General features: G+C 44.7%; 1 protein-coding gene across 4 annotated transcripts in view; it reads right to left on the reverse strand.

The window, feature by feature from the left end:
- LOC121861305 (synaptotagmin-4-like) overlaps positions 1–26792 on the reverse strand; it is a 92024-nt gene that overhangs the window by 15617 nt on the left and 49615 nt on the right. For 2 of the 4 annotated variants that reach the window (XM_042358949.1, XM_042358946.1), the window contains exons 2-5: positions 22530–22535; positions 13422–13643; positions 5129–5256; positions 1509–1663 (exon numbers count right to left, since the gene is read on the reverse strand). In XM_042358949.1, coding sequence (XP_042214883.1) covers positions 1509–1663; positions 5129–5256; positions 13422–13643; positions 22530–22535 — 511 coding nt within the window. The remainder of the gene's footprint in view (positions 1–1508; positions 1664–5128; positions 5257–13421; positions 13644–22529; positions 22536–26792) is intronic. The other 2 variants (XM_042358948.1, XM_042358947.1) reach the window with 2 other exon arrangements.

Here is a 26792-nt window from a genome sequence, read left to right on the forward strand (position 1 = left end):
CGAGGAATTATAACGTCACTATTCCCCCAAGAGAGCGTCCGGCCTCAACTGGTGGTGGTACTGTCTGGTAGTGTTGCATATATAAGGTCTCTCAGTTACTGTGTCAATTGAATACGGGTGTGAGAGATACCGAAACACTTCTAGATAAACTAAAGCATTCTTATGAATGTGGTGCATGTCTACATTATATCGCGATACACGTAGTGTGGCCAGTGATCACGGGTAGTGACCACAGTTCAATTAATCGATCAATCAAAGAATCAAGTGATAGGGGTGAAGAAGGTTGAGTGGAAGGGTATCAGATGGAGGGAAGTGAGTCGTAGGTGCAGAGAAAGGCGCCTTGGCTTAACGCAGCCTGCCCCGTTGGTCATCAGCAGCAGCAGCACCCCGCACGGCCACGGCAAGGGTGGTCAGTACTGCTTAATATAATTATTGCTAGTATATTTGTTTTAGGTTGTTTCATTTTGTTCAATGGTCATAAAATTTATGCCATATAAAGTTTCTGGTGTAAAGTTTTCAGCTGTCACACTGGAATTAACTTTACGTGGTTTGTTAATACTGTGGGCAACGTAAGTTTTTTATAAATATATACCGCTGATGGTGTCACTGCTCTCGCTCAACAGTGATTGAAACTCTGCACTTCCTAATAAATCAAGTTTTAGTTTATATTTTGTTTGTCTCCGGTGTTTATTTCTTTGATAGACGATATAAACAATAACGAACACATTTTAATAACATCTGATACAACTGAGCACCATAATAACTTGTGTTGGACCTCACACAGGAGAAAGGTATTTTTAATTAGAGAATTTGTCGTGGTATTGTAGGAATAAAGGTTAAAAAGAATAGTCAGATTTAGCTTGAGGGCAAAATTTCCCATTACATTTTCACCAGTGTAGACACGACCAGACGCCATGTGAGAGCCCCCCCCCCACCAACATACACACACACACACACACACACACACACATGTCGAGGAGTATTTAGAATTTCTGATTTTTATTATCATTACGCTGCAGAGATGACAGTTGCTAGAAAATCACCAGTTTGGGGTCTAAGCTTTGTGTTGTTGTAAGTTTTGCCTTCTCTTACAGACCAGTCTCAGCTGACAACTGTACAGGTATTTTTGGGGGTCGGCATATGTAACTAAGGGGATGGTGGTGAGGACTACTGCGGTGTCAACAATTATAGTTATTGATCGTATTGTTATTACTTATTATTTATTGACATTATTGCATTATTAATACTGTATCATTGTTACAGTTAATGTCGTGTTTCTGTGGTTAATTTTGCTCCTGATATTATAGGAGTGTAATCATCACCATCATAATTACAAGTAACATCATCATCGAAGACATTGTCTGTTATCAGTAAAGAGTCACCAACACACTTGTCTTTGTCCCTAACGTCACTGTCTTCCCGCCCACCCGATCTTAATTTAGATATAGCGTACGTCTGGCAGCGGCGGGCGGGGCTAGTCGGCCGGCCTGCCTGCCTACCTGCCTCACCTCAGCTTGAAGTGGAGCTTGCCGAGGCGGGTTGGGGTCATCTCCTTGGTGGTGAGGTTGCGTTCGTTCAGCTCCAGCTCCTCCTTGGATGGTGTGCTGGGCTTGTCCTGCTCGTTCTCGTACGCCACCTGGTCGCTCTCCCCTCCCTTCATGCCCTGGCCAGGAGTTGTCATGTGTACTCAGGGAAAACAGATTGTCAACATTCATCTGTCTAATTGTATGTATGTATGTAATCTGTATGTGTATGTACGTATTTATGTATGTAATATGTATGCATGCATGTAATATGTATGTATGTATGTGTTAAACTGTTACATATAGATGCATAATTATAAAAAAGGAAATCATTATGAGGTAGTTTGAAACCAGTCACACCTAGTAACGGTTACAATGCGGCTGTCAAGACAATTAAACATTTATTGACATCAAAAACTTCTGTACAGGTAAAAACCACAAGCACATGATTGATAATAGGGAATACAAATAGGGAATACAAAAGCCAGAATAACATGGAATACTGTTCTATATTCTGCTCATTATGAAAACGTCACACTCAACTCCTCCCAGCAGTATGAAGTGTGGTTGCGTGATTGGATATGATTTGATTTCTTAACTGGTAGGGGAGGGGGAGGGGGCTATTTGACAATTTACATGCTGAACAGACTGTACCTACCTACCTACCTAACACACCAATGCTTGTATATACACGATCTATTACACAGAAAACCAATTGATTACGGGAGATAGATAGAGAAATAGTGTACCGTGCACCGACAAGTTTTGACACGCCCCGCTGGTCTTCTCGTTCTCCCGCCACGCTGAACACATCTCACTTTGTCTCTGATCTGACGAAGGGCTGTAATACACGACCTAGAGTTTTATGTTGGTTTTCTGTCTCGAGAAGGAGAAGAGGGATGATGAGAAGGACTGAAGGAGGAAGAGGTTGAGAAGGACTGGAGTAGGAAGAAGAGGGAGTGGAGGACTGGAGGAGGAAGAGGAGGAGAACTGGGAAGAATAAGAGGAGGAAGAGGTTGAGAAGAACTGGAAGAGGAGGTGGTGGAGGGCTGGAGTAGTAAGAAGAGGATGATGAGAATGACTAGAATAGGAAGAAAAGGAGGAGGAGGAGGAAGACTGTAATAGGAAGAAGAGGAGGAGAGGAAGAAGAGAAAGAGGAAGTTGTTTTATATCAACACCAATATAAAAGACGTCCTCGTGTATTACCGCAAGTTTTCAAGAAGGGAGATAGATCACTATCCTCTAACTACCGACCAATCAGTCAGTCTAACACCAATTGTAGGCAAATTACTGGAAGCAATCATTTCAAACTCTATTCGAAATCACCTGGAGAAGCACAAGTTGATCAATGATTCCCAACATGGCTTCACACGCGGGCGTTCACGTCTAACTAATCTATTAACATTCTTTTCATCTGTTTTCGAATCAGTGGACGAGGTGCACAATTATCATGTGGTATATCTCTACTTTAGCAAAGCCTTCGACAGAGTCCCTCACGAAAGACTAATAAGAAAAGTGGAGGCTCATGGCATTAAAGGAGATATTCTAAAATGGATTAGGGCGTGGTTACAGGATAGGAAACAGCGAGTGAGCATTAACGGCACTAAATCCCATTGGAGCAGCGTCACTAGTGGAGTTCCCCAAGGCTCAGTACTCGGACCATTATTATTTATTATATACATAAACGACATAGATATCTGCGTAGACAGCAACATCAGTAAATTTGCTGATGACACTAAAATAGGGCGTGTAATTAAATTTGACGATGACTCCGCAAAACTACAGGAAGATCTAAAAAATTTTTTCGAATGGTCTGAAAAATGGCAGATGACATGTGGACAAATGTAAAGTACTCAGTATAGGAGATGTAAACAAGGAAACCAGATACCAGATGATCAACGATGTTATTGAGAGATCCGATTGCGAGAAAGATTTAGGAGTAATGATAAGTAGGAATCTTAAGCCAAGTAAACAATTTGTATTTGCTCGGAACAAGGCTAATAGAGTACTTGGGTTCATACAAAGAAGTGTTAGTTACAAGACTAGCGAGGTCACCTTAAAACTATATCTTGCGTTTGTGAGACCCCACTTGGATTACGCAGTTCAGTCCTGGTCACCGTATTACAGAATGTATATAGAATCGTTGGAAAGAATTCAGAGGAGAATGACAAGACTAATCCCGGGCATTAGGAACCTTGAGTACAGAGACAGGTTAAAGCTTCTTAATTTGCACTCCCTCGAGAGACGTAGAGTGAGGGGCGATATGATCGAGGTGTATAAATGGAAGTCAGGGCTGAACAAAGGGGACATTACAAAGGTACCCAAACTATCCAACCAGGAGCGAACTCGTAACAATGGTTTTAAATTTGACAAACTTAGATTTAGGCGCGAAATAGGTAAACACTGGTTTAGAAATAGAGGAGTGGATGACTGGAACAAGTTACTAAATATCATCATTAACTCGAATACGCTGGAGAGCTTCAAACATAGGTTGGATGGTTATATTAGCAATAGGGGTTGGGTGTAAATGGGACTGCCCAGTATGGGCCAATAGGCCCGCTGCAGTTTCCTCCATTCTTATGTTCTTGTGTTCTTAAGTGTAGAATTGTTTCGCTTATTTAAATAAGTGTTGGAATGAAAACAAACAAGAGAGAGAGAGAGAGAGAGAGACCTGAACTTTTTCTTTTTTAGCCATATATGAATAACAATTTAATATTAATTGCTTTTATATCATGGTAATTAATTCTTGATATTGTCAAAAAAGGCCCCCTGTTGTTTATTATTACAACGTAACTAACTAATCCTGAAATAGGTTATGTTAGGTTAGTAGTGATGATGTTTATTATTTGATTATGTGATGTTATATAATTTATACCCATTTCAAAATTATTCGTATTTAGCGTAACGTTTATTGTAGACTACAGTACTAGAATAATGAACGATATCTATGTGCGTATGTGTATCTAGAGTGAAGTAATGAATTAGAGTCATGTACGTATTATATGCGTGTGTATGTCAAGAGAGTTTAATATAATGAATAAAAATGACATACATGTCCGTAAATTGAGGATGAAATAATGACCGATAGTTATATGTGTATAATAATGAGTGACGTCACCAGTCGATAGATTCCTACCGTGAATTTGTATATAGTTGAGACTCATTATAAGTTAATTAAGAGGTAAACAGGAACCTTGTCAGGTATCATCGGTCATCTGTCTGTCTCACTCATCATATGGGGGGGAAGACGGTGTGGCGGGCTGGCTGGTGGGTGTAACTTGTGAGTGATGTGAGTGAAGTTTTCACAGTGTGTTTCAGAGAGATGGAAAGGGAATAAGGAGAGAGAGAAAATATATCGGAAGCTTAAATATATAGACAAATGGTGTGTGTGTGTGTGTGTGTGTGTGTGTGTGTGTGTGTGTGTGTGTGTGTGTGTGTGTGTGTGTGTGTGTGTGTGTGTGTGAGTCAAATAGTCAGTCATATAATAGGTGCGATTAAATCAAGAGAGAGATAGGCATCGTAAATACAGATTTTTCACTATGTAGAAGGAGTGAAGTGTGGAGGGGCGTAGGCGGGTGACATGGAGGTATTCATGGGTGTGTTACCTGGTGGGCGGGTGAGGAGTGGCGCGGGGTGGTGGAGGCGGAGGTGAGGGAGGCACAACTCCCTGGTGGTAGAGCACTTGTGGGCGTCCGTGTACCAGGTGGCGTCTTGCCTCCGCTGGGTGACTTGCCTGTGTGGGGTAGAAGGTAAACAATTAATTTGGGGAATTCCATAATAAGTGTACTGATAGGTAGGTAGTTTATCTCGTATGTGTCATTAAAAATCGGGTGTAGTACCACAATCCTGGAGGATAGCGAATGTGATACCGATTTACAAGGGAGATAGATAACTGTTCTCTAATTACCGTCCAATCAGTTTAACATCAATTGTAGGAAAAATGCTGGAATCGATAATTTCAAACTTCTCGAAATCACCTGGAGAAGCACAAGTTGAATAATCAGTGATTCCCAACATGGCTTCACAAGTGGGCGTTCATGTCTGACTAATCTATAAGCATTCTTTTCAGCTGTTTTTGAATCAGTGGATGGCGGGCACGATTATGATGTGGTATATCTCGACTTTAGCAAAGCCTTCGACAGAGTCCCCCACGAAAGGCTAATACGAAAAGTAGAGGCTCATGGAATTGGAGGAGATATTCTAAAATGGATTAGGGCGTGGCAACAGGACAGGAAACAGCTAGTAAGCATTAACGGCACCAAATCCGATTGAGGTAACGTCACTAGTGGAGTACCCCAAGGTTCAGTACTTGGATCATTACTATTTATTATACATTATACATACACGACATACTGTAGATACAGGCGTAGACAGGCGCAAGATCTGCAAAATGGCAGATGAAATTTAATGTGGATAAATGTAAAGTACTTAGCTTAGGAGATGTAAACAGAGAAACCAGGTATCAGATGAACAACGTTGTTATAGAGAAATCCGACTGAGAGAGATTTAGGAGTAATGATAAGTAGGAATCTTAAACCAAGACAACAATGCGTATTTGTTAGAAACAAAGCTAGCAAAGTACCTGGGTTCATACAAAGGAGTGTTAGTTACAAGACTAGCTAGGTTATCCTAAAACTATATCTTGCGTTTGTGAGACCTCACTTGGATTACGCAGTTCAGTTCTGGTCACCGTACTGCAAAATGGATATGGAATCCCCAGAAAGAATTCAGAGAACGACAAGACTAATCCCGGGCATTAGGAACCTTGAATACAGAGACAGGTTAATGCATCTTAATTTGCACTCCCTCGAGAGACGTAGAGTGAGGGGTGATATGATCGAGGTGTGTAAATGGAAGTCAGGGTTAAACAAATGTGATATAACAAAGGTAATCAAAATATCAACCAGGAGCGAACTCGAAGCAATGGTTTTAAATTAGACAAATTTAAATTTAGGCGCGAAATATGCAAACACTGGTTTGGAAATACAGGTAGAGTAGTGGACGAGTGGAACAAGTTACTAAATATCATCATTAACTCGAATACGCTGGATAGCTTCAAACATAGGTTGGGCGGATATATGAGCAATAGGGGTTGGGTGTAAATGAGACTGCCCAGTATGGGCCAATAGGCCCGCTGCAGTTTCCTCGACTCTTATGTTCTTTGTATATATATGTGTGTGTGTGCGTGTGCTCGTGCTATTTATGTAAGAAAGAGGGTTAGCCATACTTGTCTTCCGGTATTTACAAGATAAAGTGTTAACAGGGAGAGGGGGATGGTGAAGCCAACTTGGGTATATTTCAAGATAATCTGAACTTTATAACTCACATTTTATAGGAGTGTGTGTGACGCTAAATACAGGTAATCGCTCAAGATAGTTTAAAAAATACAGTAACTAATGTTTTTACCAATTAGGGATAACTTGTGCACAAAGTATATATATATATATATATATATATATATATATATATATATATATATATATATATATATATATATATATATATATATATATATATATATATATATATATATATTGTAACACCTACAGTGATTTACTTGCATATATATATATATATATATATATATATATATATATATATATATATATATATATATAATATATATATATATATATATATATATATATATATATATATATATATATATATATATATATATATATATATATATATATATATATATATATATATATATATATATATATATGATGTAGATATCCACCATCCCTTTACCAGTTCCTCATACACGCACACAAACACCATTAAAATGCATCCATAGTGAGAGAGAGAGACGTGAGGTTAATTATTTGTGATGTTAGTGAATGGCTTTTAAAAAGTTCCAGTACTCTCAGCAGGTTGGTTTTAAGTTGGTTTAATTACGGTGTTCCTTTGAGGCGCAGCTGAAGCTCAAGGTTATTAGCGTCGTTTGAGAGGGGCAGGGGGGGGGGAGGCGAGGGGGTGGTTTAATTCTTCTCATACAACCCTTATGAAACGGGTCGTATGGTGGGGTCGCGTGCGCGCGTGTGTGTGTGTACGGACAGGTAACGATGGTAGTATGTACATATAGATAGATATTGAATAAGTTTTAATTAATCTAAATGGTCCTTAACATCTTCCTTTTTCCGATTTATAATAATTTTTGTATCATCACTCAGCAATGTACACAACACCGAATTAAAGATCTTGTGTCAGAGGTCAGGGTCACGGCTGAAGGTCAGAGGTCATTGGTAAAGTTAAGTCTTGGTTTTCGTATGATTTGACGAATTAATTATTTCTGTAGTAACGCCGCCTTGATTTACATCGGTTATTATTATTATTATTATTATTATTATTATTATTATTATTATTATTATTATTATTATTATTGTCATCGTGGTTCTAAGTGTTTGTGGAGGCAGTGGGGAGTTACATGAAGATAGTAGTGTGATACAAAAGCTTCGCCACAACACAGTAATGACGCAGTAAAGTGTCCCCAACAAGGCGGTATAGAGGCAGTATGTGCCAACACTTACGGGCGGTAGTGTTAGTATTTCTCTTAAGGTTGTCATTCTGATTCACGAGTTACTACTACTTAAGAGTGATCACAATATCCCGGTGACTAAACTCTGTTATTACGGTATAAAACGCCGCCGCGACACCCGACACTCACTCCCTGCAGCACCAAAAGTGACTTAAAACACGATTATATTGAACCTTTTTTTATATGTAACTCACAAGTAAGGTCAGTATTTTAATTCCCTCTTACCTACACTACCCGAGATCACATTTCCTTGTTTATAAATTGAACGTTTAAGGAGAAGGAAGTTGATACCTAATCTTTCACGTGGATGGAAACTAGTTGATACTCGTGTCTAAGCGATGATAAGGTTAACCCACATTTACAAGGATGGATGATGTGACCTCGTACAGAGACCTCGTGTGGTACAGAGACCTCGTGTGGTACAGAGACCTCGTATGGTACAGAGACCTCGTGTGGTACAGAGACCTCGTGTGGTACAGAGACCTCGTATGGTACAGAGACCTCGTGGTACAGAGACCTCGTGTGTGGTACAGAGAAGAGACCTCGTATGGTACAGAGACTTCGTGTGGTACAGAGACCTCGTGTGGTACAGAGACCTCGTATGGTACAGAGACCTCGTGTGGTACAGAGACCTCGTATGGTACAGAGACCTCGTATGGTACAGAGACCTCGTATGGTACAGAGACCTCGTATGGTACAGAGACCTCGTATGGTACAGAGACCTCGTATGGTACAGTTACTCTTTTTAGTGAGGGGCATCAAGGGGTTTTGTGGATCCCTTTTACTATGGTAATAGGCCACGTGAGCTCTCATTATAGTTAATAGGTTATAGGAGGCGAGTAGGAGACAGGGATGGGGGATGAGGATGAAGAGTGAGTGGTGGTGATGGTGAAGGAGGAAGATATAGTGGTGGAGGATGTGGTGGAGGTGCAGGAGGATATGGTGGAGGTGGTGGTGAAGGAAGTGAAGCTGCAAGGGGGTGGATGTGGTGGTAGTGGGAAGATGAGGAAGAGGGTGATGGTAGTGCTTCAACTATTCACACCTAAGGACGTAGAGACGATATCAAAACATAAACTTACATCAATTATTAACATATTATTCCTTCATCCCTCCAGTAAAAGACTATTATATCCTCGCTAACTGCTAGGAAGAAACCTCTCCCAGTTCCCCCAGTGTTTCCTCAGCCGTAGCTACACCACCCAGCCAAATTGACGTGTGTTGAGTACAAAACAGGCTGTCAGGTATTGTTTCAAGATGTGTTTTAAAAGGTAAGTAAAACGAGGGATGTGAAGCCCTGAGATTTACGTGTACCGTATTTTATATTATATTCACGTGTCACTGCTTGGGATATTCTGGCGCTCGACTGTTAACGGATAAAAGGACTATTGATTTTTGAGAGAGAGAGAGAGAGAGAGAGAGAGAGAGAGAGAGAGAGAGAGAGAGAGAGAGAGAGTGTGTGTGTGTGTGTGTGTGTGTATCATGACGTCTTTCAGTAGGACATTTTATACCACACAACACACATGGCTGTAATAGGTCATGGTGGATATAGTACAGTAGCTGTGGGGATTGTGGTGGTGGTTAGTTGTGGGTTGTGTTGGATATAGTAGTTGTTGTTGTGGAGATAGTTGTGAGTTGTGGTAGTGAATTTTTGGATTGTGTTGAAGAGAGCTTTGAGTTATGGTAGAGATACGGAAGTGGGTTGTGGGGGGATACGGTTGTGGATTGTGGTGGGGACAGTTGATTGCTGAGTAAGTGGGTTGTGATGGACACAGTTGTGGGTAGTAGTGCAAATAGGGTAGTAGGTAGTATACTGGGTGGGAGGGTCCGAGGCGAGGTGGATGGGTGGTGGGCAGGCTGGTGGTGCAGGATATTGTGTGGAAGGTTTACGGAGGCAGCCAGGTAGAGGCGACCTCTGCCGGGGTGAACCATCAGAATTAATAGTCTGGGTAATTAGTCTCACCAACTGTGGCTCCCGGCGGGGCTGATGTCACTGTCTTTCATATATATATATATATATATATATATATATATATATATATATATATATATATATATATATATATATATAGAGAGAGAGAGAGAGAGAGAGAGAGAGAGAGAGAGAGAGAGAGAGAGAGAGAGAGAGTCATATACTGTATGCTAACGTGGTGTTTTACTGTGTGTCCTGGTGTTGCACCACTCTACAAGTCTCTACAAGACCCATGTCTTATGTGAAGTATTTTCTTGTGGTACAACGACTGTGTTTACTGAAAACTGTAAAATCTGTTGTAATGCTCCTTACAACACCACAAATTCTCCTTTAAATGAGACATCTCTTCAATAATGCTTCATTACTCTGTTACACAATTTATATCGGGAACAACGTCCTCTATGGTGCTATTTGTGATAGGAAAGTTTCTGCATTTATTAGTGTCCCGCGCTATGCTCTTTAACACAACGTGTGTAAATTAAGAACTGTAACTGTACTGTTGTTATGGCACCACAATTATCCGTAATGTAACAATGCTGATTTATGATGGTTGTTACATAACGTGTGATGGGTAAAGTGAAATGACAACGCTGTTATGGCGGGAATAGCGCCAGGCAGGCATGTAAACATCGTTTCGGAGATCTGAGTGGCATCACTTGGGTAAATTATACATTATGTTGGTTAAGAACGACGACTGACGCATATATCACACTATACACATGGCATTCACAAGAACGACACACACATCACAAAGGTAATTTACTCCATCTTTATAATCTAAGCTTAAAGTCTTGGATCTGGGCTAAAACAATATTTTTTTGTATACGTTGATTTGTTTTCCGTGTGTTAGTTTACTGTTGTGTGCGCTATAACCATCTCAGTAACAACTTCAGCAGGTCGTGATCGGGATAACAGATACTAATGATTATCTAAACGTATCTAAATATCTTCATGGTAGTCAACCCAAATCTTCCCTTAAGTCACCTAAATTAACCTCTCGTATCCTCGTTTAAGTAATGGAACAAAGATTAGATAAGATTAGATGGTCCTAGGGTAAGGGAGTTCTGTCCGCTGTGTTCGCTATATAGGTTAGTGTCGTGTGTTAGCTTTAAGTATCATTTAGGTTAGCGTTGTCAGTATAAGTCATCGTCAGCAGCATGGGTAGTGATGTGGAGTATAATGGTTAGCGCTCTCTGCTAGGGTGGCGTTGTGTGCTAGGTTTGCTCTGTGTGTGTGTGTGTGTGCTACAGCGCCGTCAGTTGGCAGGAGATCGTAAACAGAGGACAGTGTGGTGATGGTATTACCTCAGAGAGTTATGTGTGTTAATCATTCTCTCAGATCAACCAGCGAATGATCCGCTTCAATATTTTTAACATTCATTATATATAACGTTGTACAGTATTGATGTAATGTGAAAAATCAATACTGTCCACTTTCATACAAACCACAAAATCAGCCAAATTCGTATCACCTTAAAAGTCGCTGTATTTGTTTGTTCTTACAATATTATTTTAAATCCAGTACTGAACCAGGTGTAGTCCAGGTTGAAAACTGGCAAAGAGACGTTTTACACCTTCCTCTTGGGTCCGTCATAAACAGCACAATTTCCAAGATTCTTGGGGTATAAATTTTCTCAAGGGAGCTAAAATTAGTAGATCATTTTGGTCTTAACATGGCACCGAGTTTGACAATTGTGAAGGTTTTATATTAACCACTCTTGGGTCTTCTTACATCTTCACTTAAGTGAGACTATGGCCGAGGAGTGACTGTGTATCCTGGGCACGTAACACCTAACGTTATTGGACCACAATCCTAATGGTTAGGTTAGGTTTGGGGAAGCTGTACCGGGACCCATTAAGGCTGGGGCCCATTTGAATAGTGGCCACAGCGAGGGCTGGTAACAGCAGGTGGCCTTTAAATTACGTCACAAGTTTCTGCGTCAAATCCGTTTTCCAATACTTCTCATAATTCTGTATGAGGGAAGTGGATGACAACGATACATAGAGAGAAAGAGAGAGAGAGAGAGAGAGAGAGAGAGAGAGAGAGAGAGAGAGAGAGAGAGTCTTTGAACATCTTGCTTCTCGAACCCCAAACCCACTCCCCCCTCCCCCCATTACTTCGCGCCCAATTAACTTTGCTCAGAGAAGCATCTAAGTACTGTTAATGCCTTTCTCTCTCTTTGGATCCCCTCCTCCCACTCTCATTCTTTCTCCTCTTTCATATCTCTTTCTCTCCTGCTTGATAAATTTTATTCTCTCATCCTTACTGGGGAGAGGAGGAAGGAAGACTGAGGAAATGGTGAGAAAGAGAGAAACGTAACTATAATAAGAGAAAGAGAAAAGGAAAGAGAGGAAGGTAAAGGTAAGAACCCGCAGGAAGACGTCGATGGAAAAAGTAAAGAGAGGGCGACGGAAAATGCACACAAAGAGGCCGACATATCACCACGATGGGCGTAAGGACAGAGAGCGAGAAAGAGAGGGAAAAGCAACCAACAGGAAAGAGGAAGGCAAAGAAGAAGATGAAGGATAAGAGCAGCGAACGGCGACGGACATAACACTAGTGATATCGAGAACAATAAGAACATTACTAACAGCAGTTCGTAGGTAGGAAGAAAAAGAACTGTGAAATGTCAGCGCTATCAACAAATAACACAAGAATAGCAAAAACATCCAAAACAATGAGGCTAATGACATAAAACGCTGCAACCCTATACAAACATAACAATAAAAGTAATCAGTATAAACAACAATGACATTTACAAAAACAAAAAGAGGAACAATAGCAGCAAAATCGTCAACAACTAAAACAAGAAGGATAACAATAAAATAAACAATATCAGCAAATACTAATTAGATAATAAAGAAAATAGTTGAAAAAGAATAAGTAGGGAAAAGAACGTGAGGTAAACAGCAAGAATAAACGGGTGGTGAGAGTAGCTAGCGCGGTGTACCCCAGGGCGAGCGTCCCTCCCACCTTCCTTATGACACTTGAAAATAGATAGAAAAAAAAAAGATTAAAAAGTATGGCGTAAGAATTGAAAATGTAATCTAGTAAGAAACGTTGGTATTGATAATAAAACTCAAGCTTACATCTTCCCTTCTCTTTCCTGGACCAGACATGAAACCACTGCACTAAAGGCGTGACAAAGTCGGTCATCCCCAATGTTGTGAGTCACACCGGTGGGGGGTTCAGGGCTGGGGTAGTGTAGGTGTATAATGATGAACAGATAGATAAGGTCTAATGCTGGGAGTGGCTTCACGAGTAATCATCCTGTGTGTATTTGGGCAGTGTTTTGGTGGCGGGATAACAGGTGTACGACGAGAAAAAAATATATCAAGCAAAGGTCAAGGTTCAACGACAAAAAAAATTTCTGATGAGGGTAACTTACTTCCGGGCGGGGTCTTGGTACCAGTAGGCGAGGGTGACTTCTTCAGATAGCGGCTCTGAGGCTGGGGGTTCTTGACGGCGGTAGGCCTCCTGAGCGTGACCGTCCGCTCCCCCAGCTTCTTGTGGGCGCCACGCCGGCGGTAACATGCCCACGCCACAGCGCCTACTACCATAACCAGCAGTGCCGCACCTACACTCACGCCCACCACTGCCGACGTCGACACTGTGAGGGGAGAGGAATGGAGAGTTAGTGTGGGAGAGTGGATGAAGGATAGCTTAATGTGGGAGATACATGGAAGAGCTATGGTGAGATATACAGTATAACAGCTGGAGTCAGAGTCACTATTAGATTTGTACACGATTGGTAATACTTAGCATGATACGTACTGTACACAGACTGATTATTGTATATACACATACTTCTTTTTTCCGCCAAACAAGCTGTCTGTCTCTCAGTTTACATATTTAGCATTGGCTTATTATGAGAGGTGGCCCGACACGGTCACCTGGTATACAAGGCCTTTCGATTGATATTCCTTGTATGTAAATTAGGTCAGCGAAGCCTCTCAACAACTGCCGGAGATGAGGATAGTCCTGCTGGGGGGGCCACTCCGGAACACGAGACAATCCAACGTGATGAGCTTCGTGTGTCCCTCCCCTCAGCCTCTCTCAAGTACCGCTCCCACACCACCACCGGGTTATCCAATCTTCCGCATCTCTCTACATCTCTCCCTCACCCAGCGTTGCTCACATCTCCCTCATCTATTACCTCTTACCTCGAGTATCCAGTCTTATCATCTCCCACCTAGTAACTCCCACCTAGTAACTCCCACCTAGCACCCCTACCGAGCACCTCCATCCTAGCACTCACCCCACCTAGCAACCCCCCACCTAGCAACCCCACCTAGCAACCCCCCCACACCTAACATCTCCACGGTAGAATTACTCGAAGGGATGAATTCTGAGCATCACAACATGGGGATTGTGAGGGATTATGGTGATGTGAGCCGCGTCACGGGATGCTGCCCGCCATAAGCTGGACAAATTTTCTCCCAATAAGAAGAGCTTTGCATGAAGGGCGATCTTCCGGGGGATAAAGGTTCGTTGGTTGCTGGTTCCTCTAGCTGGTGGTCGCCCCGTCTGCCTTATCCCGTATCACCTGCCCCGCCCCGCTTCGCCCTGCCCCGTCTCCTTCGCCATGCCTCGCCCCGCCCGCCCAGTCTCGCCTCGCCTCGTCCGCTCATCGCCCCGCTTCGCCCGTCCGCCTCGCCCCGTCCGCCTCGCCCGTCCCGCCTCGCCCGTCCCGCCCCGCCCCGTTCCGCCCCACCCCCTAGCTGGTGCCTAGTTATGGTACAATGAGTGATATATGTTATATTTTTTTATTTCTGATAGTCAATTAAGTCTGTTTTTTTTTATCTTAAATTAAGTTAATTTTTCAAACGATTTCGTACATGTTGATTGTTGTAACGTAAACATAAGATCAAAGTCTCTCTCTCTCTCTCTCTCTCTCTCTCTCTCTCTCTCTCTCTCTCTCTTCTCTGTCTGTCTCTCGGTGTGATGTGTTGTATGAGAAAACCTTTATGTGCTCGTGGTCTGTGAACATCCATCTGATATTTTTTCACACAAAAGTTTTAGAGGAGCGTTGTTTTGTTGTTGTTTTTCACGAGTGGGAGGGAGGGAAGGAGAGGGAGAGGGAGGGAGGGAGGGAGAGAGAGAGAGAGAGGGAGGGAAAGAAGGACGGAAGGAGGGAGAGAGGGAGGGGCGAAGAGAGGGGAGACAAGGATGGGCGGAGAGAGGGGAGACGAGGAGCGGAGAGAGGGGAGACAAGGAGGGGCGGAGGGAAGAGAGGGACGGATGGGGGTGAGGGAAGGAAGTAGGGAGGGACTGTGGAGGAGAACGCTCTGAGCTGTAACATGTAAAAGTCAACCCTGGGGAACCTGACGTCATCCCCATCGCTAGACAGGGTGAGAGAATATAAGGATATATCTCCCTCCCTCCCTCCCTCCCTTCCTTCCTTCCTCCCTCCCTCCCTCCCTCCTCCCTCCTTCCTTCCTCCCTCCCTCCTCCTCCCTCCCCTCCCTCCCCTCCCTTCCTTCCTTCCTTCCTTCCTTCCTTCCTTCCTTCCTTCCCTTCCTTCCTTCCTTCCTTTCTTCCTTCCTTCCTTCCTCCTCCTCCCTCCCTCCCTCCCTCCCTCCCTCCCTCCTCCTCCCTCCTTCCTTCCTCCTCCTCCCTCCTCCCTCCCTCCCTTCCTTCCTTCCTTCCTCCCTCCCTCCCTCCTCCCTCCCTCTCCCTCCCTCCCTCCCTCCCTCCCTCCCTCCCTCCCTTCCTTCCCTTCCTTCCTTCCTTCCTTCCTTCCTTCCCTTCCTCCCTCCTCCTCCCCCCCCTCCCTCCCTCTCTCCTCCCTCCCTCCCTCCCTCCCTCCCTCCTTCCTCCCTTCCTTCCTTCCTTCCTTCCTTCCTCCCCCTTTAATCCCCTTTTTGAGTACAATGACAGCCCCTTCAGTGCTGTACTTTAACCCTTTGAGTATTGTAATTTAACCCCTTTGAGTACTACGACATAACCCATTAAGTCATCGTACTCAAGATAATAAATCATCGTACTGAAGGGATAAGTCATCGTACTCCAGAGATTAAAGTCATCGTACTCCAGAGATTAAAGTCATCGTACTCAAGGGATAAGTCATCGTACTCTAGATATTAAAGTCACCGTACTCTAGGGATTAACTCTGGGCTGGATACTGTGATGGAACATCTGTACTCACACATGTTCACATTGTAGATATTTCTTCGTAACTGGAGTTAAAAAAGACACAAAAAGACTGACTTAGACTAATAAAAGACTGACAGACAAGAAAGACTGACAGACTGGTCGTGGTATGGAGAGATGGTCGTCGTCGTGTAGTCAGTTTGTGGTACTGATATGGTCGTACTGTGGTCGTGGTATTCTACGCGGTGTGTTAGTGAAACCTGGCGCCAGAAATCCATAGACTTACTGACTTACACTAATCATCTCCACTAAATTGTGTTAGACAATTTAACGCAATGGACGAAGGATTTTGACAGCCCTACGGAGACAACAGGAGTCACGGTGATCACATGAACTTCATCTACCCCCTCCCCCCCCCCCAGGGTATAGATAATTTTTGAGAGATTGTATTTGGTATTTACTCGACAGCGTCTGCCATTGAAAGACTTATTCCTTTTGGTTTCGTTACATTTCAAGGACTTCTTTGAGCTATTCTTAGGCGCTGGAACAAATAACTGGCTGCCCTGGTGTCTCTTGTGTCTTCAGTGAGTCTGGAGTTCAGTTCATTCAGGGACTCGAGAGTTTTAGTGCCCCAGACCCCCAGACCCTCCTGGGACATAACATTATTTCATTATTTGCGACTCCGGGTCCAATACCTTGCCTCTTCTTGATTTCCTCCTGAGTTCACAACCCTCCCTACTGCGGCTGGACCCTGAGGAAGATAATGTTGATGCCAGGGTGAAGCATATATGCAATTCCACCTTAGCTTTTCACTGTTTTTATAGCACTGTGAGTCTTTCCGGGCGTTAGTTATCAGAACAGTATATTTACAGTTTTTTGAGCATTGGACAATGTGCAGTGGTCGTGATGCAGTCATTAATTTCACTTTGCTTTACGTGCTACTGCCCGGAGGCTCTAAGGGCATGGATTACTGGTCTTCCCACTTGTTGTCATAGGAAACCTGTGGACAGTGTGGACAGGTGCGGCGAGGCGAAGGACCTTTACATAACGGAGGTCATTTGGTCGAGATGAGCCTCTGAGGTGGAGTTTGGATTGGCCAGTAGAAAGACCCCAGCATGCGGGGCTCTCAATGCCAGGTCAGCTGATGTCCTCACGAGCATGTCAGAGGCAATCCTCTTCACGATGAACTTTCGGCTTGCTTACAGTTCCCGGAGGCGTTGGTCCACGCTGGTGGGATATTATAACTGTATATATATCTCCTCCGTTCTCAATCTCCACACCTCCCCCACACTTCTCCACCTCCCCACCTCCCCCACACACTTCTCCACCTCCCCCACACTTCTCCACCTCCCCACCTCTCCCACGCTTCTCCACCTCCTCACCTCCCCCACACTTGTAACGCTGGCAATACTTCAGATTACTATAGCCATTAGTCACACGTCGCCGCCGCTACCCTCCTGGTCGTGGTATGGAGAGATGGTCGTCGTCGTGTAGTCAGTTTGTGGTACTGAGATGGTCGTACTGTGGTCGTGGTATTCTACGCGGTGTGTTAGTGAAACCTGGCGCCAGAAATCCATAGACTTACTGACTTACACTAATCATCTCCACTAAATTGTGTTAGACAATTTAACGCAATGGACGAAGGATTTTGACAGCCCTACGGAGACAACAGGAGTCACGGTGATCACATGAACTTCATCTACCCCCTCCCCCCCCCCCAGGGTATAGATAATTTTTGAGCGGTTGTATTTGGTATTTACTCGACAGTGTCTGCCATTGAAAGACTTATTCCTTTTGGTTTCGTTACATTTCAAGGACTTCTTCGAGCTATTCTTAGGCGCTGGAACAAATAACTGGCTGCCCTGGTGTCTCTGGTGTCTTCAGTGAGTCTGGAGTTCAGTTCATTCAGGAACTCGAGAGTTTTAGTGCCCCAGACCCCCAGACCCTCCTGGGACATAACATTATTTCATTATTTGCGACTCCGGGTCCAATACCTTGCCTCCTCTTGATTTCCTCCTGAGCTCACAACCCTCCCTACTGCGGCTGGACCCTGAGGAAGATAATGTTGATGCCAGGGTGGAGCATATATGCAATTCCACCTTAGCTTTTCACTGTTTTTATAGCACTGTGAGTCTCTCCGGGCGTTAGTTATCAGAACAGTATATTAACAGTTTTTAGAGCATTGGACAATGTGCAGTGGTCGTGATGCAGTCATTAATTTCACTTTGCTTTACGTGCTACTGCCCGGAGGCTCTTAGGGCATGGATTACTGGTCTTCCCACTTGTTGTCATAGGAAACCTGTGGACAGGTGTGGCGAGGCGAAGGACCTTTACATAACGGAGGTCATTTGGTCGAGATGAGCCTCTGAGGTGGAGTTTGGATTGGCCAGTAGAAAGACCCCAGCATGCGGGGCTCTCACTGCCAGGTCAGCTGATGTCCTCACGAGCATGTCAGAGGCAATCCTCTTCACGATGAACTTTCGGCTTGCTTACAGTTCCCGGAGGCGTTGGTCCACGCTGGTGGGATATTATAACTGTATATATATCTCCTCCGTTCTCAATCTCCCCACCTCCCCCACACTTCTCCACCTCCCCCATACTTCCCCACCTCCCCCACACTTCTCCACCTCCCCCACACTTCTCCACCCCCCCACACTTCTCACTCCCCACCTCCCCAACACTTCTCCACCTCCACCACCTCCCCCACACTTCCTCACCTCCCCCATGCCTCCACCCCCCACCTTCTCCCACCTCCACCACCTCTACCACCTCCCCCACACACTTCTCCACCTCCCCCACCTCCCCCACACTTCTCCACCTCCCCACCTCCTACACTTCTCCACCTCCACCACCTCCCCACACTCTCCACCTCCCCACCTCCCCCACTTCTCCACCTCTCCCATGCTTCTCCACCTCTCCATCCTCTCCCCCACTTCTCCACCTCCCCACCTCCCCCACACTTCCCCCACCTCCCCACCTCCCCCACCTTCTCCACCTCCCCACCACTTCTGCACCTCCTCACCTCCCCCACCTTATCTACCTCCCCCACCTCCCCACACTTCCCCCCTCCCCACCTTCTCCCACCTCCTCCACCTCCCCCACACTTCTCCACCTCCCCACCTCTCCCACCTTCTCCACCTCCCCCACCTCCACACTTCTCCCACCTCCCCACCTCCCCCAGCTTCCCTCCTCCCTCGCCCCTTTTTCCTATTCATCTACCTTCTTTCAAACACTTCTCCTATTTCCCGTCATCTCTCTCTCTCTCTCTCTCTCTCTCTCTCTCTCTCTCTCTCTCTCTCTCTCTCTCTCTCTGCTCGGCTGACTCGTGCATTTGATTTATTCATATTGCGGTCTGTGTGGAGGTGGAGGTGAAGATGAGAGAAACTAGACGTGAAAATTGGAGGGGTGAGGGAAAGTTGAGGGAGGAAGGGAGAGGAGATTGAGAAGAGGTGAGTGAGGGGAGAAGGTGAGGAAGTGAGGAGATGAGAGTGAGGGAAGAGTTGGGGAGGAAGGGAGAGGAGGGTGAGAGAGGTGAGAGTGAGGGAGAGGTGAGAGTGAGGGAGAGATGAGAGTGAGGGAGAGGTGAGAGGGATTTGAGAGTAGGAGAGGCGGGTACTAATTTATATCTTCCTCTATATATGTATGTGCTTTTTGGCTATAGGTGAGAAATGTATTCATTTGGTTTCTTCACTTCTAAACTCATACATACATACATACATACATACACACATACATACATACATACAAACATGCATACATACATACATACAGTGCATACATAATAACGTGGACATACTATATAGATAGGAATATGGAAACACGCACACAGCATCACATACTGACATTCATACATACATGCATACCTTTTTCGGGCACACACACACACACACACACACACACACACACACACACGCACACACACACACACCGTCAGTCATCTTTACTTCTATCTCAATAAAACTTTACTGCCAGTGTTCCAAAACTCTCGTGACCCAACGGCATGTCATCAGATCAGCCAGTCTTGTAAAAACTAAACTTCCTTCCATTATCCCGCCTCTGTAAACCAAGAAGTATTAGCATATATATTGTATATCCCACAACCTATAATACTCTATAGGGGTATATAATTTTTTTTTACGTGGACGTATATGGAAGCATATAATTGGTGGGATTCTATGATTTCCTAGGACTGTATAATCAGTGGAAGGAGTCAATATAATCTAGTGTGGGAACGTATAATCAGAGCCAAAGTCCTCTAATTTAACCTGGGACCGTATAATCAGTGGCAGGACTCACCCATGCGCCTTAATGAGACTTGAGTGAGAGTGAGAGCCGTTAGTTCCCTGGACCTGACGGCCAGCTGCCTCGCCCTTCACCCCACGATCTCTCCACGTCACTCATGACCGTCCATAATTAAGAAGAAAAATAATAGCCTTCCGTGGCGTGTACCCTAAGTGTAGATTTACCCCTTCCCTCATTTCCACCCTCTCTCTCTTTCTCCCTTATTGCCCACCCTTACTACTTGGGAATGTGTGTGTGTGTGTGTGTGTGATGGGAGGATCATTTATACCTCCCTTCCTCATTCCCTTCCTCCCTCATTCTCACCCTTACGCCCTGGGAGTGAGTGTGTGTGTGTGTGTGTGTGTGTGTGTGTGTGTGTGTGTGTGTGTGTGTGTGTGTGTGTGTGTGTGTGTGAGGGTGCTAGGAAGAGATCATGTAATCAGTGTGTGGGAGTGATGGGAGGTAAACAAAGCAGGGAGGGCCCTACCTGCCATGGACCAATCTGGTTAATGGTAGTGAGTGTCGGTGTTATGTTGGTACATGAAATATTCAGAGGAGGCCGGCCTGACTATGTGTGTGTGGGTGGGTGGATGTGTGTAGGTTTAGATGTGTTGTGTGTGGGCGTGTATATTGCCACTGATTTAATTCACCTGTGATGAAACATAATAGATGGTAGGGGTGAATCTCTGTGTAAATACCCTGATTGGTGTTGGACCTGAGGGGCGAGGGAGCTTCCACAGTGACCACAACATGGACACTATTACCGTCACCATATATATATAAAGATGAATTGTTTTTACGTCTCGTGGTATCTTGGTACATCATATCCCTGTGTGTACGTTGGTCTGTCACACTAATGGATAACAGTTTGAGAATTCTGCCCAGCAACAACTAATGGACGTGTACAAAAGATCCTACATACAATAGACAGGAAGATTACTGTACATATGAAAGATGTATTTTTTGTTATCTTGACTATATACCACCTGCTGTAGGTCACGCAGGTCATAGGCCATCTGGGGGATACAGTCGTCATCTAAACACACTTGTATATAATACTGTATTCTTCTCTTTGTTAACAACTTTTAACTACTGCTACTACTGCTGTTACTACTACTGCTACTAACGCTGCTACTACTACTGCTGCTACTACATTCTCTACCACAACTACATCTTCGAGTGCATTAGAGACATAGCTCAGCGTCATATCCTCAGCGTTAGTATGGCCACCACCGTCACTTGGAATACCTCTATACGGCACACAAGCTTGACTGTGACCTAGAGGTAGCCCCGGCCAGCGTGTGGAGTGAGGCTATAACTGAAACTCTCTCTCTCTCTCTCTCTCTCTCTCTCTCTCTCTCTCTCTCTCTCTCTCTCTCTCTCTCTCTCTCTCTCTCTCTCTCTCTCTCTCTTGCCCCCTTCCTGTTCTCTCGTGTACCGCTAGAAATTATTATGAACGAGTGGGAGGGAGGAGGAGAGGGAAGAGGTGGAGACGGAAGAGAGGAGAGAGGTTGGAGAGAAAAGAGAAGGGGCTTGAGTGGAGAGGAAAGAGGGATGGTGGAGAGGGAAGAGGGCTGGTGGAGAAGGGAGGGGCTGAGGTGGAGAAGGGGAGAGGGCTGGTGGAGGAAGGGAGAGGGCGAGGGAAGAGAGAGAAAGGAGCTGGAGGGAGAAGAGAAGGGGGCTGGAGGAGAAGGGAGAGGAAGAAGGCCGAAAGAGAGAGAGGGAAGGGGCCGGAAAGGAGGGAGGGAGGAAGGAAGAAGGGTACGATGTGGCGGCAGTACCCTATGGTTAAGTTTGCCTAATTACAGGTGATATATGTGGGCAGGAGGGGGTGAAGGGGTCAGGTCTGTACCCTCACACACCCTAATACACTCCCACACACTCGTTTACACACACACACACACACACACACACATAATTTACAAAAAACAGGAATTTTAGAGAAGAAAATACCAAATACCAACCACACACTTGTTGACATACATACATACAGTAAAAATATTCTCAGTCGTGTGTCCGGTCCAACTTAAACATATTTTGAATTACTATCAAGTGTAAAAGTTTTCATCTTGGCAGCAGAGGACACAAACATATACATTACCAACCGGCCGGAGACACTTACGGCCATCTGCAAAGAGAGAGTTTTTGTTACTAATATTTATGTCTAGGTAATGTTCAGAGCATTTTGTTTATGTATGTAATTAAATGCCAGGGAGAACACACACACACACACACACATACACACAGTGGCCATTGCATGTTTGATGATAATTACGTAAAAAAAAAGACAAATTTTAATTATATAAAAAATCTGGCTGTAAAAGAATTGATGTGTGTGTGTGTGTGTGTGTGTGTGTGTGTGCTGGGAACATCGTGTAGAAGTTGGTTGTCGTGAACACATTAGCACCGGAACTGTGTCTTATTACTACTGACGGGGAGGATCCGAGGAGGGGGTTAGGGGCTACGGAGGGGGTTAGGAGCTACGGAGGGGGTTAGGAGCTACGGAGGGGGTTAGGAGCTACGGAGGGGGTTAGGAGCTACGGAGGGGAGCCACACTAACGTCACCACCCCAGCAGGAACAAATCAATGTCCTTAGTTACACCTCAAGGACGACTACGTTTAGAACAACAACATTAAAACGACCACATTTTAGACTACGAAATCACAGAAAATACATTAAAAATCGTGAAGTAAGAATCAGGATGAAGGGAGACATATTGGTGCACTAGTTTACCCCGAAGCCAGACTGTAAAGCGGCGGCCATATTGTTACGCCAATACAGTACAGTACCTTTGTATTTTTTATAGGATGCACTGCGGGCGGTGTATAACTGTATTGTTACTGTATTAGCTATAGTTAATCGTAGTTCATAGGTGGAAAAAAAACTGTAACAGATATTTATTGATTTTTTTTTGTCACATTAAGAGTGAGTTAATTAAGACTTGTTTAATTGTTTTGTCGTTAGTTAATTAAGGGTGTTTATGTTTATTATTTAAAGTTTATGATGCTAATTGTAAGTAATTAATTAAGAGGTTTTATTTTGTTGTTGTTGTTGTTGTTGTTGTTTATTTACTTACATGAGGTCAGTTTTTGAGTTAATTAAAGTGTTAAGTCTAGTTAATTAAGGAGATTATACCAATTAATTAAGGCAAGCGAGTTTATCAGTTAATTGTGGTTACTATTAATGGGTTAATTATAGTGTGGGTGTAAATTACAGGATGGCTAGAGAGAGAGAGAGAGAGAGAGAGAGAGAGAGAGAGAGAGAGAGCACTGAAAACTTTGGCTCAGACTGGCAAATGAAACGAGTGTTCCGACACTGGCCTCTCTCTCTCTCTCTCTCTCTCTCTCTCTTTTCTGCTTTCTCCCCCCTCCTCACTCTCCCGCTAACGAATATTGTATATTATTTTGTTACTCAATATCCATTTAAAAAAAAAAACACACACACACAACTGAAATAATTGGGAAAATAACTCCCCCCTCAGCCGCCATTACCATAACTCGCAGACCCACAGTGAAGGAATATTAAAAAAGTATATAATATAAAATAGTGAAATGGAAGTAAATAACAAGTCCCCCCCACCACCAGGATAGTTACAGATTTACCAGCAACAATAACAACAACAAAAATAACTACCACCACCACCACCATCACGTAATAATAATAATAATAATAATAATAATTATCATCATCATCATCATTATTGTTAGCGCCATCAAACAGTGACTAATTTTCTCCAATAATTTATATATTATAAGATATTGGAATTCATAACAGTAATGAAAGAAAAAAAAAACCCAGCCCTACACCGTGGCCAGCGTGGGTCAGTCGACGAGAGATGACTGAAGCAACAGCAGGGCCTCAAAATAATACTAATAAGATGAAATAAACACTGAGCTGTCTCTCCAACCTTCGCCTCCACACACACACACGCACACACACACACACACACACACACACACACACACACACACACACACACACACACACACTATAAGATGGAAAAATGTTGTTTAATGAACTCCACGAGATATTGTGGTGTTATATCCCACACACCAGCATCTTCTTCCAGTGTACTCACGGACGAAACAACAAAAGGACAGATCCATTCACGGACAGATGCACACTAAGATGGAGGGAAGAAAAGGACTCCCACTTCAAAGCTGGGGAGGGAGGTGGGGTGGGGGTGGGGGTGGGGGGGAGGTGAGAGAGCAGATAAGTACCATACACAGAACGGAGCCACCAGCACACAACACGGGGATAGACACAGCCTCCATCAGCAGCGAAGAGAGACAAATAAAAGACAAGAGACCTTCCACGCGCTAGACCCGGGTACTGTACTGGGCGGCCCTCACCACCTCCTCCTCCTCCTCCTCTTGATGACATATGTAAATGGAGAGGATCTTTACGTTACTGACCTTCTGCTATTAAAGGTTTAATTTTGAACTCTCGGCGAGGTGGTGGGATCCCCGTCCACTTGACTATAGGTCGGTGGTGCATGAGAGTCTGTCCACACACACACACACGCACACACACGCACACACACACACGCACACACACACACACGTATATTTAAAAACATCGGCGAATAAACTTGTGCGTTGTGGCAGTGTCTCGCCTGGTTGACCCTCCGAGTCTCTATACATTGTCAGGTTAGGTTAGGTTAAGTTAGGTTAAGTTAGGTTACGTTAGGCTAGGTTAGATTGGACTAGAATTGCTTAACTACGTTTGTTTAGGTTAGGTCAGGTCAGGTGGTAAAATGGGTTAGAGGTGACCTATATGCAACACCTTAACTAATTACTATTCTGTACTGTCTTATTTCAGGTCTTAGTTACAGTCTTAAAGCTGTTATCATTTTCTTACCCCACATGTTACTATCCCCCACCCCTCCACACCCCTCCCCCACCCTTCCCTTTCCCCCCACTCCCTTCCTTTCTCCCACTCCCTCCTGTACCCCTCCCTTTCACCCCACCCCCACCCCTCCTTTTCCCCCACCCCCTCCTTTCCTCCCACCTCCTTTCCCCCCACCCCCATCCCTACTTCCCTTCCCCCCCTCCCCCCTGAATTTACAACAAGGGCCGAGGGAACAGAGGTGCAGGGAGAGGGAGGCAAATTCATGACAGGACGTGACAGTAACAGTAATCCAATAACACAACAGCACAGTTAGTGAGTGTGGCTTTTACAATCTGTGGACTGAGCGAGACCCAGGGGGCAGTGGCGTTTGGCATTTGATGTACTGTACCTTGGTGTGTGTTTTGAATAATAATAATGAGAATAATGATGATGATGATGATGATGATGATGATGATGATGACAGTAGTAACAAGAACAACAGCGCCAACAATAATAACACCCCATAACGCCCACCACGAACAATAAAAGGTGACTTGGTTATACTGAACCAGGAACAAGTACCTCCAGTTAAGACTACTCGGGAGGATCACTCGAGGCACTTAACCCTACCCCACCCCCACCCCACCTCACCTCCACCTCCCTCCCCCCCCCACCCCACCCCCCTGCCACCTCACCCACCCACCCCACTCTCGCACACTGGATAAAAACAAATCCTTATCCACAGCTTTAAAACCCGGGTTCGATTTGACCTTGGGTATGGTGGTGTGTGTGTGTGTGTGTGTGTGTGTGTGTGTGTGTGTGTGTGTGTGTGTGTGTGTGTGTGTGTGTGTGTGTGTGTACATGAAAGGAGAGAGGTATAGAAGACAACACAAGAGGCAGGTCCTGGCCTTGACAACAATGCACCTTTATCTCACACCACCACCCACGCCACCACTCACCTGCACCCGCCACCCGCCACCACCCCACGCCACCACCCAGGCCTACCCAGGCCACCACTCCTGCACCCACAGATCATCACACCCACGCCACCACCCCGCCACCACCCAGGCCACCACTCACCTGCACCCCACCCAGATCATCACCCCACGCCACCACCCACACACCCACCACCCACCACCACCCACGCCACCACCCGCCACCCTCACACCTACCCCAGATCATCACCCCACGCTCCCTCCCTACTACACCCCACACCACACACAACCTACAATCACCACCCACACCACCCACCCACACCACCCACCCACACCACCCATCCACACCACCCACGTTGCTCTCTCTCTCCTGTTATAAGAAAGGAATCAAGGAAGAGAAGGACAAAAGAACTGAGATGGTAGATGAGAAGGGGAGGTGGTGCTCTGGGGTGGAAGAAGAAGAGGAGGAGGAAACTTAAGAGAGGAGAGGAGAGGGTGAAAGGAAGCAAGATTAAGTGTGGTTAGGAGAGGGGAGGGAAGGGGAGAGGGGAGGGTTGGTAAGTCCTCTGGCGGAGTGTGTCGAGAGGAACGTGTTCAGGGAGATAACTCACGACGCGAG

The sequence above is a fragment of the Homarus americanus genome, unplaced genomic scaffold (assembly GCF_018991925.1).
Source record: "Homarus americanus isolate GMGI-L3 unplaced genomic scaffold, GMGI_Hamer_2.0 scaffold44003, whole genome shotgun sequence".
Classification (NCBI taxonomy): domain Eukaryota; kingdom Metazoa; phylum Arthropoda; class Malacostraca; order Decapoda; family Nephropidae; genus Homarus; species Homarus americanus.